The following is a 16,266-nucleotide window of genomic DNA, read 5'->3' as shown; positions in this document are numbered from 1 at the left end:
CTCACAGCTTCAAGTCCAGATTTGGGACCTGGTTCTGACCACAGTAAAAATCTGCCAATGACCTTTACAAGAAGATCATCTGATGACATATGATGTTGAGAAAGAAAGCACTCCAGTCAACCAGGTTGTATCAACTGTCCTATGACTCATGATCAGTTCGTGCCCAGGAGATAAGGAGAACTCAAGAGATCTTGAAAACAGCAGAGCTGCAAGAAGAATGATACCACTCTCTTCCTACAGGAAAATGCAGAACGCTTGCATATAGTATTAATAAAATCAGCCAATAACTTCATCAGGACAAAGTGCGTACCAAATCAGTTAAAAGATACAACTATATGCTCAGTTTCAGCAGGACTGTGCTGCACCCTGGCCATCTCTCTAGTTCTCATCTCATGTCTAGGCTCTTAGAAGACCTTGGGAAGCATTAACTATGGAGATTCAACCACAGGTGACATCAGCCACTATCTCAGGTGCTTTACTTAGAAGTCTGAGCCAATGCATAACGAGGACACAAACCCAGAGGCCACACGCATCCTATCAAACAAGACAGAATTGGCTGGCAATAATGTAGCTCCAACCATTTCTTGTCTTCAATAGAAAGATCGTAGTAGTAAATTACCCTCCCCTGTGGCAGAGATGCCACAGAGTTGTGGTGAGGAGTGTCAGAGGCAATAGCCTACTGGTATTGAAGAGACAGGTAGGAGAAAAGATGGCAGGTGAAACTTGAAGAGGAGGACGGATGCAGCAGGGGGCTGAGGGAGAAAGTTAAGAGAACTGAAGAGTGAGGTAAATAGACTACAATGAGCAAACTTTAATCAGGACGATAGAAAACTGATACTGAACAGTACATTCCCCTTCGAAATTTAACTTTCCAAGTTGTGCTAAAAGGTCCTGGGACATTTTCCAGGAATACTTTTATTAGCAATTTTCACAGTGCCAGAAAGCGGTGACAAAAAGAATAGTATGAAAATATAAACTTAAATGTTGAAATTTATCTTTCACTTGCTATACTGACAAGTAGCTTACATTAGGCAATAGGGAAGATGCTGAACCTAATTTAGACTAGAATAATATTCTGTTCTTACTTGCACAGTTACAAATCACCAGAGAAATTAGATCAGGAGGTAAGTTAGTAAGAGTATTAATTTCTGTATGTGCTTATTTGCGTGTAATATATGCAATGTCCTTCCCCAACCCCCCCCCGCCCTGCCCCAGACTGACTAGCTTGAACTGAGCATAGTCTCTTACCTAGTGCTTCAGTAAATCGTATGTCCTTGTGCCTCCAGAGGCAAATACATCTAAACACTTTTCAGAAGACCACTTCTTTGCACCAACTCCAGAGAACAGTACCAAAATCCCTCATCACTTAACATGCAAACCCCATAGTTAGAAGATGGTGCAGAGCAACGTCAAGCTCTTAGCTGATTTTGGTCTCTATTTCAGTGAGTTTGTCAGCAGTAGAGTCTGTAACTCTGGAATAGGCCATTATGTTTCAATGTGCTTATCTGGACACTAACAAGTGTTCCCTGGAATAACCGCTTATGAAGCATCCAGATTAGAAAGTACAAACATATTGCCTAAATTGAATTAAAGGCAGTCAGTCACCCCGAATTACACACTCAAGTGAAGATACTTCCAAATACTGCAGCAACAACTGAGTATCACACAAATGGGGTAGCCTCATGTTTAAAACATAGGACTGAGAGCTATTAGATCTTAGTTTCTCCTGCTGCTTCTGGTTCTTGTCTTTTCCTCTTGATCTTGAGTAAATTATTTATTTACACTTCCCCAGAGTCAAAAAGAGGCAGTTAGGCTCCCTGGCTTTAAAGAGTAGTGTTACAATAATTAATTCATTATTCTTTGCACAGCTCTAAAATTATGAGATGCTGCTGTAAAAATGCATATTATTAGTGCTATTTATTCCACTAGCAATTCCAAAAATAACTCTATCTTGGATGGTATAGTATTCTACATTAAAGTCAGTGGTACCTTGGATATTGAACCAGCACCTTTTCATGGTGGTGTAAAAGGAAGGACGGAAAATAATCCAGTTGTGATCATAACACAGTCCCTTTCTGCAAATTATTATCTCCATAATTTCTTTCAGTAGTATATTATACATACATTAACCATATTGGCAGCAAGCATTTGGAAGGAAAGACCATTCCGGTAAGTTCAACGGTGAATGGCGAAGGGCCATTGTAAAATCTACACACGAAATCAATGGGCTAGTTGAAGCCCCACTATAAATGGTGATGCGACCAGTATCATATGCTTCTTTAGATAAACAGTAAAGATTTTTTAACCGTATTTTTCAAAGTTCATCAAGTTTTCTAGGCTCAGCAGTGGAAAAATGACCTTCTTTTGAAATTATGTTGCTTGCATAAGGCTGAGAGGTGCCTCTGACACTCAATCAGTTAGATCCGTTTGCTCATGTGAAGGCAAAACATAACTATATCTGTCACTGGAACTGCTTTTACTGCAAGTGTAGACTGGACAGCTGTATACAGAAACAACCAGTCAGGTGTTTACTAGTCCAGGCTGTATCTCTGCTCAAATGCAGTTTCAAGATAGCTGTATCAACAAATTAGTGGTAGAAATACAGATTCCTGCCTCAAACAACTAACTTTGAATAAGACTGCATGTGAATCGGGGTGAAAAGTGATGATAGGTAACTTGGTACATTATCATATCTGCCTAATGAGAATGACAGAATTAATTAAATTTTTATCTGTGGGAGCACCAGTTCTGAGGGAAACTGTTCTTACAAAGTGACCACTTAACAACCTTTTAAGAGATGTATTCTATAGCACATAAATGCAACACAATAACTCTAAAAGCGCCATTACCTGTTGGTCATCTGGAGTCCATATGCCACAGGTTATCTGACTCTCCAAGTTTATTTCTGAAGACCAGTGTCTCTGTCCGCTGACTGAACCAACCAGCACAAATCCATCTCTATAGGAGATAAGCGCTTGAGTCCCATCATGGCTCCATGTAAAGTCGCTTACCTTAATATATCAAAGATAAGAAAATAGATATATGGGCCATATAGGACTTCTTTGTTGTTTTAACAAAAGGTAGCACTGCACAGAACTTGGCAGGGCAACTATTAGCCCAGGTGCAGCTCTGATGTCATGGCTATTGGATAAAGCAACAGTCCCTGAAAAGTGTCTTTGTAACAATTCTTGCATATTGTTTTCAAAAAAGAAATGTTTCATTTTCTCCTGTGGTTTTTGAAATGTATAAAGCACCACTTCCTCTTTATTTTGCCTCCCAGGACTTGATGAGGACAGATCTCTTGACTGCAAGAAAACATGCATACCAACCTGTGCCCCACGATCATTCACAAGTTCCACCGACCATCTGCCTTCGTATTGTATCCAAACAAATATTCCTCCATCTGCATCACAGGTTGCTAATTTCTGGAATGGTTCATTCCATCTCACCAGCACAACCTTAAAAGATTACAGACAAAAATAGCATTACCAAAACTGTGTGTTGTGCTAACAACCACTTAACTAGAACCAGTTAGTTAAACAACACTGCAAAACAGACATTGCCGCATTTAAATCCTAAAGATATACAAATCAGCAATTTTCAGCACAGCATTAGGTGCCTCTCAGGAACAGCTGGAATCATTTTGTCATGGCTGTCAGGAAATGCACCATCCCCCACCATCAGGCCTTTTTTGAAGGCATTGCATGCTTTCAGTAAAATCACACTCTACACTGGAATGCAGTACTTCTTTACAGAAGTAGCTAACAGGACCATCCAACACTCTTCAGTTATTTCCCCCACCATAATCTCAGAGACCATCAGACTGTACGTCAAATCATCACCTCTTGCTGTCTTCAAATGAAGGTGCATGCACTGGTATCAGGTTGAATCTGAATACTCATATCAACAGTGATGTGAAAACAAAAATTGAGAGTCCCAAATTATTAAAAAATAGAAATTTCACAGTGTCCTGGGTTCAGCAGTAGCAGTCACACAGAAAGGCTGCTTTGCTACTGAGTGTAGAAGGAAAACAAAGAGGTTTTAGACTCCTCTCTCCACATTAGAACTATCTGGGCTTTTCTGGAGAAACTAATCAAGTCTAAACCTACCAATTTGCTCTCTCATTTTTAATTAATATCAGTTTAACAAATACAGTATCTCTTGAGACCTCAGTATAAAACTGAAAAAAGCATGTCATCCTAGTGCCTGCAGCAGAAATTAGCAGCAAAACCATTTACCATTAGTGACTTTATCTTAAAAACCTTTTTTTTCAAATTAGTTTGATTTCAAAAACAGTCATATATGGGATGCTCACACTCATACACAAGGAGATTTCCCCTAGCTGCTTTCATAGCACGATAGAATGGTTTGGGTTAGAAAGGACCTTAAGATCATTAAGTTCCAATCCCCCTGCCATGGGCAGGGATACCTCATACTAGACCATGTAGCCCAAGGCTCTGTCCAACCTGGCCTTGAGACACAGCATATACAGAGAAAACACGTATTAGTCAATCAGTAGAGTGTTAAATTAATTACTTAATGGGCATCCAGATCTAATAGTGCTTTTACATAAATCTAAACAAATAATTGATCATCTAAAAGAGACAGAGAAGATATTCTTGAAATATATTTTGCTTCCCACAGAGATGGACTGACCGTCCTAAAGACTCCAGTCCTAAGATGAGCTGTGAGTAGACAGACCCTCCATGCTTCACAATAAAATCAGCAGTCATTTTCAGAATTAGGATATAAGTATGCATACATGAAACCTAAACTTGCAGCTAAAGAATATGATCTTATACTTACTTAGTGAGCGCTACACCTATTCAGAGAGTCAAGGGTCAGAACTTCAGAACATCTGGATGAATGGAGCTTGTCATCCTGAATCATCAACCTCCGAATCATTATACAACCACAAGCAAACTGTTTCTTCATGCATGCACAAAGATTAAGGGGAGAAGTGAGTATGACAAACCACCTCTCTGTTATTACATAGCTAAGAATCCCATTTAAGATTTTCCAAAAAAACACTTGCTTCTACTTGATTACAGTCACTAGTCCTGTCCCCAGTCGGGTAGATTATATCATGCCACTAGATGGATTGTATCATATATTGCTTTTTTTTTAAAGAAATATTTTTTATTGGAAGAGCAGTAAATAAAATATTCTATCATAGCAATACACGCAGCTGTACTTTGGCAGAGATTTTGCTCTGTCCTTTCCACCTAAACAAAAATAGCACAGATTTGTCAAAATTTTGTTTTCATTTTGATGTAACTCCCATGCACAGAGCCATCATTTCATCCACCCTGAGGCAAAATGCAACAACATAACTGTACTTGCCAGTCATGCCTAACAATATTACAAAAGAAGTTAAGAAAATCCCGAGGATAACGCTGAAATAGCTTCATCTTCAAAGGCTAGGAGCCACTAAGACTTATGATGACTATTAAGGAGTAGAAGGTACTTAATCACCACTAAAAACCAGACCTTTAAAGCTTAGACACTGCTCATGTTAGACATTTCATAGATCACACAGACCAAACTGCTATGGAAAATTTAGGAAAAAAAAAAGGTAATTGTTCAAGTAACACTGTGGTTTTTTTTTTTAGCTATCGCCATCAAAGATGCTACTACCTGTTATAAAATAGCCCTACTTATCTCATGAAGACTTGAGACAGCATATGAATTTACAGATTAGCCGTATCAGCACACTTAATGATAAGACTTATAGCAAAGTGACAACAGTTACCTTGATATAATTTGTCTCTTTTCTATTTTAAATAAGAATCTTGTTAAAAGTTAAAGATAACATTTGATTCAAATTCTGTACAACCTGTTTTTTCTTTAGATTAAACATCCAAGCATACATTTGAATGTAAACAAGATTAACCAAAGCCTCCCTCCCTCCAATTAGATACAAATTGATAACTTCCAAAATGAAAATCACAGATGAAAATAAACCAATGCCTTCTGATAACAGCCTCATAAGGAAGCAAATTTGTCATCTGAAAATTCAACTTCTTTAAACACAGAGCAAATGTTATCATTTTATGAGGTCATTTTAAAGATGCTTCCAGCATTTACATTTAACATCTGACTACAGGTGTTGAGTCCACAGCTACTTCGACTATTTCCAATTTCATTTTAGACACAACATACTGAAGCAGAGAAAGAAAGGAAGAAGAATTGCCCTAAGTATTAAGATGACTTTTGGCTTTTATGTTTGCTAAAATGTAAAGCATATGAAAACATGCCCCATTGACAGCACACTTAAATAATGCATAAGCTTGAATTACCCCTCTGCAAAGAGGAATTTTATTGCTAACCCATAAACGCAAAGATAGCATTACTTTCACTAACAGCTTCAACTCACAGGGGACTCATTTTTACTTCTGCCTTTATGGTTCTCTGCTTTCTACTTAGCATCTTCACACAAGTGCTGAAGGACTAAACTGTTTTGTATTGAAAGAGCAAAAATGTTGGTGTGCCAGAGAAAGTTGTCTGTGACCCATTTGTGGTCCATGAAGTTTCTGTATATTGCTTGATTATTTTGGTTCATTTATTATTTGTTTGGTTTTTAAATGCTATAAAAATCACAAACTGTGTTTGCATCCTGGACATTAATCAGTTTCTGAACTGCTATCTCATACAGGAAATGATCTCCCGTCAATAAAATTTAAGGAACTCCTGGCCTAATCTACTAAGTACAATGTAAACAACAATGTATTGCACCCAAACAGGATGCTTTCCATGAAGTTCAATGAGCTTTTACATCTGGGTCTTTGAGCTCCTTTTTATATTTTTTTTATTTTCCTTCCAATCAAAAATGTTGTGCAGTTATTACATCTTATGAACCTCAGTACATAATTATAGTTTTTGAACCACGGTTACTTCCCTGTGCTTCTTATCCTCACATATGCTCCATTTGGAAGAGGCCTAGTCTTGTGGCAAGGAAACAGCTGTACACAACAGACACTAATTTAATTTTTGTTATGCTTTTAAATTTCCATTTTCATTCACTATTGTTTTTTTGTCCACTGATGCAAATAACAAAACAAAGTCCAATCAGACTCTGGCCTGGAAGATCATCACGTTTCTTTGGAAGACACTGCCACAGAAAGACCATCATGCAGCTAGCAATGATATTATTTATTAAAATCTTAGACAAGAAATTTTGAGTAACTGCCATCTTTGGGGTAGCAAATATGTGGTAAATGTGACCTCTTCCCAACACAAAACAGGTCTGGTAATTCCACAGAATCACAGAATAAGCCAGGCTGGAAAAGAGCTATAAGATCATCAAGTCCAACCATTACCTCACGACTGGCAAGACCACCACAAAATCATATCTCTGAGGGCCTCATCTATATGGTTTTTGAACACTTCCAGGGTCAGTGATTCCACCATTTCCCTGGGCAGCCTGTTCCAATGCCTCATCACCCTCCCTGTGAATTTTTTCCTAATATCCAGTCTAAACCTCCCCTGGTGCAGTGGGAAGCTGTTACCTCTTGTCCTGTTGCTTGCTGCTTGGGAAAAGAGACCAACCCCCACCTCACTACAACCTCCTGTCCGGTAGCTGTAAAGAGCACTAATGTCCCCCCTCAGCCTTCTCTTCCCCAGGCTAAACAACCCCAGTTTCCTCAGCTGCTCCTCTCAGGACTTGCTCTCCACACCCTTCACCAGCTTGGTTGCCTTTTTCTGGTCCCTGTATGTCTGCTCCAGCACCTCAATGTCTCCCTTGTAGCAAGGGGCCCAGAACTTAACACAGCATTTGAGGTGCAGCCCACCAGTCATTACTGAAATCCTACCTCTAGTTCTTAAAACATACAGTATATAATTACTATAGAGGCAAGGGACAAACATCTAGGAAAACTGAATGGGTAAATAACTAGGACAACTGGTTCCTGGAGTTCCATGCCAAATTTAGATAGATTTATTACTGAAACACTGTAGCTAGTCACAGTGAGTCTTTTTTTTTTTTTAATTTCTGATCCTCCATCCATTTTACTGAGGAGTGAGCAGGCATATTCTCTAAAGAGAGGTCTTCTCCAGCACTCCTTTTCAAATATGCTATGGAGATGCGCTTGCAGACAGACTTTCACAGCAATAGAGAATAGAGAATACTTGATCGCAACTATCTGATTATAACACAATTTGTTACATCTGGAGAGTTATGTTCCCTTATCTGGCATGAGCATTTCTGAAACTACAAGTAACATCTTTGCAGGGTGCACAGGATGTGATGCATTATAACTCCATTGAGCATTTACAATACTGAACATCCTACAGAATTGTGGGCCTTTTTTTCCTCCCTAAAAAAAAAAAATAAATCGTACTATATTTCTAATGCTATGCAAAGTGTTGATATGAATCCAGCTTCCATGCAGTGATGGCAAAAGACCTAACTGTTCCTAGGACAGAAACAGAAAAACTAAAAAAGGAGATTAGGCTATTGCCTACAATAGCAGAGCACTGGACAGTCTATCTGAAGGCTTGTTCCAATCCCGTGCTTTTTTAGGAAAGTACTTATGTTTTTAATGGGACATATAAGGGTTGGAAAAAAGCGTTGGAAAAGGGGACGGGACAATCTACCTCAGATCACAGAGCATCACCTATCTGCTGTATCAAACAATCCTATTATACAATCCCTAATAAGTAGATCGAACTTAATTCATGGTTTCAAGTACAGAAAAATATGTGCATACATACATATGTAGCACACATTATGGTTTCTTAATAGCAACAAAGAGGAAGAGATATGTAAGTATATAAAAGAAAAACAAATAGTGTATAGCGAGGAATAGAAATGAAACATAAAAGTAAAGGGACCAGAGAAACCACTAACCAACTTGATTTGCTAATACAGTGCAGTGTCTCTCTCATTAGAGAGATAAACACATATAATATGTACACAAATTATATACATATAACATGGGTCCGTGCATGACCAGGTTAGGAAAGCTAAGGCCCAGTTAGAAATAAACTTGGCTAGGGATGTTAAGGATAACAGAAAGGGATTCTACAGGTACGCAGCAAAAAAAAACAGACTAGGGAGAACGTAGGCCCCCTCAGGAAGCTCTTGAGAGAACTGGCTACACAGGATTTGGAGAAGGCTGAGGTTCTGAATGACTTCTTTGCCTCGGTCTTCACTGGCAAAGGCTCTGACCACACCACCCAAGTCTTGGAAGGCAGATGCAGGGACTGTGAGAATGAAGACCTTGGGCCCACTGTAGGAGAGGATCTGGTTAGAGACCATCTTAAAAATCTGAACATGCACAAGCCCATGGGACCCGATGAAATCCATCCGCGGGTCCTGAAGGAGCTGGCAAATGAAGTTGCTAAGCCACTGGCCATCATACTTGAGAAATCATGGCAGTCAGGTGAAGTTCCTGACAGCTGGAAAAAGGGAAATATAACCCCCATTTTCAAGAAGGGGAAAATGGATGACCCGGGGAATTACAGATCAGGCAGTCTCACCTCTGTGCCTGGCAAAATCTTGGAGCAGATTCTCCTGGAAGGCATGCTAAGGCACATGAAAAAGAACAAGGTGCTTGGTGACACCCAGTATGGCTTCACTAAGGGGAAATCCTGCCTGACCAATTTGGTGGCCTTCTATGATGGGGCTACGGAACTGATGGACAGGGGTAGAGCAGTTGATGTCATCTACCTGGACTTGTGTAAAGCGTTCAACACTGTCCCACACAAAATCCTTGACTCTAAATTGGAGAGACATCAATTTGATGGATGGACCACTCAGTGGATAAAGAACTGGCTGGAGGCCGGCTGCACACAAAGAGTTGTGGTCAGTGGCTCAATGTCCAGCTGGAGACCAGTAATGAGTGGTGTCCCTCAGGGATTGGTGTTGGGACCTGTCTTGTTTAACATCTTTGTTGCTGACATGGACAGTGGGATTGAGTGCGCCCTCAGCAAGTTTGCCGATGACACCAAGCTGTGTGGTTTGGTTGATACCCTGGAGGGAAGGAATGCCATCCAGAGGGACCTCGACACGCTTGTGAGGTGGGCTGATGCCAACCTCATGAAGTTTAACCATGCCAAGTGCAAGGTCCTACATCTGGGTCGGAGCAATCCCAGGCACAGCTACAGGTTGGGCAGAGAAGAGATTCAGAGCAGCCCTGCGGAGAAGGACTTGGGGGTGTTGGTTGATGAGAAAATGAACATGAGCTGGCTGCAGTGTGCGCTTGCAGCCCAGAAAGCCAGCCGTGTGCTGGGCTGCATCAAAAGGACCATGACCAGCAGGTCGAAGGAGGTGATCCTGCCCCTCTACTCTGCTCTTGTGAGACCTCACCTGGAGTATTGTGTGCAGTTCTGGTGTCCTCAACATAAAAAGGACATGGAACTGTTGGAACAAGTCCAGAGGAGGGCCACAAGGATGATCAGGGGACGGAAGCACCTCCCGTATGAAGATAGGCTGACGAAGTTTGGACTGTTCAGCCTGGAGAAGAGAAGGCTGCATGGAGACCTCATAGCAGCCTTCCAGTATCTGAAGGGGGCCTATAGGGATGCTGGGGAGGGACTCTTCATTAGGGACTGTAGTGATAAGACAAGGGGTAACGGGTTAAAACTTAAACAGGGGAAGTTTAGATTGGATATAAGGAGGAAATTCTTTCCTGTTAGGGTGGTGAGGCACTGGAATAGGTTGCCTAGGGAGGTTGTGAATGCTCCATCCCTGGCAGTGTTCAAGATCAGGTTGGACGCAGCCTTGGGTGGCATGGTTTAGTGCGAGGTGTCCCTGGCCATTGCAGGGGGGTTGGAACTAGATGACCTTAAGTTCCTTTCCAACCCTAAGTATTCTATGATTCTATGGACACATATCCCTATTAAATCCCTGCGGAAACCGTGCCAACTTTGTACATTTGCTGACTTAATTTACTTTACTAAAGCTATTTCTTGAACTAAAATGCAATTTGAAAGCAACAACAGGTGCTCAGAATAAGAAGGAGGGTTGCCGTTAAGAAGCTTTTGTTTTTTTACTATACTTCCCCTATAACCAGTGCTTGGTTCTAAATGGTTCTGAACATTATGTTCAATGAAACATAAAGTTTAACTATTTTTAAAATGTTTTTAATGTTTTTAAAATAAAGGCTAATCATGCTTGCTAATTTCTTATGCTGCAGTTTGTTTGCAATTGTTCTTACTTTCAACTTCACTTGTGACCCTCATTTCTTGAATGACAATAATGTGATGATAATTCTCTCCATTCAAGCTAAAATAATCCCGCAGACAAAGAGCATCATATTAAGTATCTTTCCTACTAATAACACTAGACAAAAAAATCAGCAGACAGGGCAGACAGCTAGTTTGCACATCCATCATCCTATCCTACTTGTCTTACACTGCACTCTCCAATGATATGCTTGCTGTCTCTCCCACACCTGCAGAGCTTTGACTTTTTGTTTCCAGTGACATTACGCATGGGTTTACTTACAGAGCTGTCAGTTTCCAAGGTATGATACCCATCAAGGAATCATCAAGAAGAAACTACCCCTATTAATGACAAGCACTGTGCTGCAGCTAAAGATCAGCAAATTTATAATAGTTAGTGTCTACATTTCTTGAGGCAAATCTGCCAATTCACAGCAGGGGCTGCACGTTACATAGTTGGTAAATGAATGGTGAATGAGTTCTGAGAGACAGAAAACACTGTGCAAATCCTTCATGTTTCTTTTGTCCAAATAATAAGAAAAATAAACTCTTTTCATGGAAGGACTGGAGTAGCCTTCAGGCATCTCAGGGATTAATGTCCTTTAATAACCCTTACCCCTGCCACAAGAGAAGCTGCGGTCACTGGTGATGTGCGCCAATGGCATCGCAGCTGCTCACAGCTCCTGGGGGGGGTGGGGGGGTGTTCTGCTGCTGCCACGAGCAGCCCTTTCCATGCCATTTGTACATTAGAGGTCTGCTGCTTTATCCCATGATGCTAGTTTTTCCTTGAAAAACATGTATTACTCTGCCAGCAGCTGTCATCTTGCTTTTTCTGCTGTTTGGAAAGGAGCTTCAATTTCTATAAATTCTATAAATACTATTTAAACGAACATAACAACATTCTTGTGAGAGAGAACATAAAAGCTACTAACTACGGGGTTTTAAAGATACAAAAAGACCCATGTAAAGGCCAAATTTGAACAGCACTCCCCCCACACCTTTTTTTAAATTCCAAACCTGATTTCATGGTAAAACATTATCAATAGGCTAAGCATGGCATCTGTGTCACCTGGGGACCTAACCTTGCACTAACTGAAATCAGAGGTAAGGCTGGACCAGTAATAAGGTGCTGACCTTAACAGATCTGAAAAGTCCAGGTCCAACTCTGCACGTTCTTGTGATCACAGACTTCTCTGTGGCCTTCATGTGAAAACCTACTTCAAAGCAATTACATCCCTAATTCGAACACCTCAGGTAAGGGTCTAAAGTTAAGTACAATGTAGGAATACATTAGAAGCTCTGTGCTGTTTTGTTCAATATGCTTGCTCTACTTCCCTCCCCCCCCCCCCCCCTTTCTCCTTAGCATTTGTTTTCATAGTGCTAAGAGCTTACATCAGACTGACAAAGACTCGGATCATCTGCTCAGCTGCAGAAAGAGAAAATGCTAGGTAGGAGCAGTGCAGTTGACCAGCAATAGCCCTCTGAGTTGTTGCAGGGGAGGTAACCACCCAGAGCTCACTCTCCACGTGAGCAGCTGGTACCCTCTGCAAGTAACAGTGTGGTTTGCTCACCCACTAGGAAGAGCGTTGATGCTCCTCAGCAAGTTTTGTCTATTTGCTTTGCAAATGAACACCACACATGCCTATATTTAAAAGGTGTCTTGAGGCTGGCACACATATATCTATATGTATACCACCACATATACCTATTTTTGAAAGGTTTTATATGGTTGATATCCAATCCTCAAGGGAAGGCATTTTGACCTTTCAAAGCTTTAGGTGATGATTTTGGCATATAGGCAACTGCAAGGAAAATTTGTTTTGCTAACTACTTCAAGAGGAAATGTACTTAGTGTGAATAAGATGTCATCTTAAAAATACCTAGACTGTCAACATCTCACTGAATACATTTAGGAGCCTTGATAGTAAACTGCCAAGACAAGGACACAGAAAGGCTCTAAAGCTTTACAAATCTTCATATGTTCCTCAAGTCATACACTTCATTTTAAGAAATACATTCCCAAAGTCTATTAATCCCAAGGATTTGCCATGTAACCATTTTATGTGTTCACAGAACACAAAACACACCATCTGATCACCTACCTTAGAGGAAAGCATCCCCAACACCCCTCACAGGTACCAAAGAAGCAGCATTATGCTCCTACAAATGAAGCGGCTCACAGGGCCAGTTCCAAAGAGATTACTGTTTTCACTTTGGAAAAAAAACACATTTAATTGTGGCTTCTAAGAACTGTAGTTGTAGCAAACATTAAAAAATACCCAACAAAACAAAAACCAACAACCCACCACAAAATAAACCAAAACAAAATGCAGAAATAAGCTGTATCCAAACTGTATCTGACAAATGTGTTTGGGCAGCTGACAATCTTTGACAGGTGACTTGTCAGCACTGGAAATTGCACATGAGAAATAGAAATGACAGGCAATATGAACCTTACTTGGATGATAAGATACTGGTATCTGGTTACCAGTCCTCATTTGAATGTATTTCTTAACTGTCCCTTCTAGGGCTATTAAGGAAAAAAGCTGGGTGTAATCTGAAGGAAAAAAATTAAGGCATGAAAAGAGTGAAGGCCTGAAGTCAATCACCCATATGCAAAGATATCTGCAAGCTATATTCTTAGAAGAGAAACAGGTGGAGGTCTGCTCATCTCTCATCTCACAGACAACAGAGTGACAGTGATATGGAGTATGGTGTGCTTTTGAATCCCTTCCCTTCACAAGGATGCTGAAGTCCCAAAAGCTCTTCCACAGAAAACCTTTTCCACAGAAAAATCTTTTTTAGACTTGTGCCATGCTCACTTCCTTTATAGCATGTACATTACTACCACCATCTCCTATTGATAGCCGTCTTGTTTTTAAGCATCCCTGCAAGATACTTCTGTTTAATTGCCCATACATGCTCCCTATAAGTGCAGGGGCAAGCCCAAGTTCACTAAAAATAAATCAAACCTGAATGTCGATAAGGATGAGCAAAGGATAAAATAGTGCTTTCACCACCTTCCTTACAAGAAGAAAGATTTTGCTTTGTTCTAGTTTCTATACAGATAAAAACACCATAAATAAAGAAAGGAGAGATGACTATTCTAGCTAAAGATGAACAACCATTTTGCATTAATATCAAAATACCCAGAGCAAAATAGTTCCCCCTCTCAAATCGCTGCTGAGCACTGTTAGAAAGGTCCACTGCTGTTAAAATTAAGACGCATGCAATAAACTCTGCAGAGGTGGCAGTTCCTTGGGTTTGAGCATCTATGTCCCGCAAGAGAAAAAAGCACCAGTATTTAGCCTATATTAAATTAAAAGTACATGAGCCTAATGCTCATTTCACTAAGGTCTGACAAAATGATATTACAGATGGTATAAATCAGGACCATTTTATAACCTCCACATTTATATTTCACTTTTGGGCTGCATATAATAAGCTCAGTGTAAAATCACATCAAACTTTAAAAACAAGAATAACACTCACTGACATCCACATATGCATCATCACCATATATGAATGTAAACACCATGAACATCTTTGTTAGAAGCTCCAAGGAGAGGGGGGGAAGAAAACAACCAAAACACCCTACATAAGACAGATTTAAAATTATTTCTGTTTGTTTGTTTGTTTGTTTTATTCCCCTGGCTAAAATAACAGAAAAATACTGGATGGAGAGACACAAACACCCTGTAGCAGAGCCTATGGTTTTTATTCTGCCTCTTCTTTTTAAAAATATGCAATCAAGGACAAAATGCTGTTTGGAACCAGTTATTATATCCTTAAAGATGGATAACCAAATAATTAAAAAAAAACCCAACAAAACCAAAACCAAACAAAAACACCCCAAAACTCAAAACCAGAGGAGGCAGGATAACAAGAAACACTAATGAAAACTCATGCCTACCCAAAATGAACTAGCTCTACTCTGCTTTCTCAACAGCAGCTACTTAGGAATTCCTATAGTATCTTTGACCTCGTAAATGCTAAAAATCTTGTTTGGAAATACCCTCAGGGTAATGAATTGCTGGAAAAAGTCAGTGAAGTGACTATGACAGAGCTGCCCTCCCTTGTACTCACTCTTCCCAGTTTGGTGGCTAAAAATTCCTGATGAAGTGTTCACGTAGTAGTGAAATATAGTTTCATAACTTTTCATGTATATATATGCATGCACAAGAACAGTCAAGAAAAAAAAAATCACTTGCAGTACTAGGAAGCTTTAACAGAAACTCATAAAATGTAACATAGATGTTATTTTATAGAACTGTGCTAGTTAACGCACACAAAGGAGGCAACCCAAGATCTTCACCTTCTGGTGTCTATTCTGAGAAGTGCCAGAAAAATAATGGTGTCTCACGACCACATACTGGTCATGAATCTGCCCATATCGAGTATACTTATGTCTGCCTGCATCAAATATACTAATGTAACAAATAATTTTTTGCTTGTCAGACACAACTCATACAGCATTGCAATTAAATAACATTATTCCAGTTACTGAACATCTCCATTAGCATTTGTGGTACAGATTTTATACTCAGAAACTGAGCAATGACTCTCTTGATGATTTTACAGGGTAGACTACAACTTAGCTTGCACCTGCTTAGCTGAAATCACTGTAACGGTCTCTCGAACAAGTCTTATGTGGGAACTGATTGCAGCACAAGCTTTGTGCAAGTTCTCTCCATGGAGATGAACTTCCCCCATTACTGAACTGCAGTAAAAGCTTGATTTTCATCAGCAATGTAAACAGTAAAGATCTTAAAATTCAGTGGCAAAAGTACTGTCCAAAAATTATTATTTCTCTGATGGCTGTAAATACTTCAGCCTTAATTATTCTTTTCAAACACAAGAAAGTAAAAATAATCTAAACTTCAGTAAGAGAACAGATCAGCCCTTCAAATCTATTAACATTTCCCAGGTGATAATACCTGTGCATTAATCTAATTAAGGTGAGTTATAAGGCAGACTGCAGACAAATGGAAGATCCAGGCATTTCACTGTTCAAGTGGGATTACTGTACTATCACAAATTCCCAAATCAGTACTCAACTACTGTTATCTTGATCATCAAATCCAAATGTAAGGCCTCTGT

The 16,266-nt window shown here is 39.8% G+C and overlaps 1 protein-coding gene across 8 annotated transcripts in view; it reads right to left on the bottom strand.

Annotated features, from left to right (window-relative positions):
• TULP4 (TUB like protein 4) overlaps positions 1 to 16,266 on the bottom strand; it is a 158,766-nt gene that overhangs the window by 47,461 nt on the left and 95,039 nt on the right. For all 8 annotated transcript variants that reach the window (XR_009746614.1, XM_061471631.1, XM_061471638.1 and 5 more), the window contains 2 exons: positions 3,330 to 3,458; positions 2,850 to 3,011 (listed from right to left, as the gene is read on the bottom strand). Coding sequence is in view for 7 of the 8 variants with exons in the window: in XM_061471631.1 (XP_061327615.1) it covers positions 2,850 to 3,011; positions 3,330 to 3,458 (291 nt within the window). In the remaining variant the exon portion in view is untranslated. The remainder of the gene's footprint in view (positions 1 to 2,849; positions 3,012 to 3,329; positions 3,459 to 16,266) is intronic.

Source organism: Pezoporus flaviventris, unplaced genomic scaffold (genome assembly GCF_033815535.1).
Source record: "Pezoporus flaviventris isolate CSIRO_AGI_PZ_B2104156 unplaced genomic scaffold, CSIRO_AGI_Pfla_v1 ptg000066l, whole genome shotgun sequence".
Classification (NCBI taxonomy): domain Eukaryota; kingdom Metazoa; phylum Chordata; class Aves; order Psittaciformes; family Psittacidae; genus Pezoporus; species Pezoporus flaviventris.
Note: the sequence above shows the minus strand (reverse complement) of the source record. Positions and strands in the feature narration are given on the sequence as shown.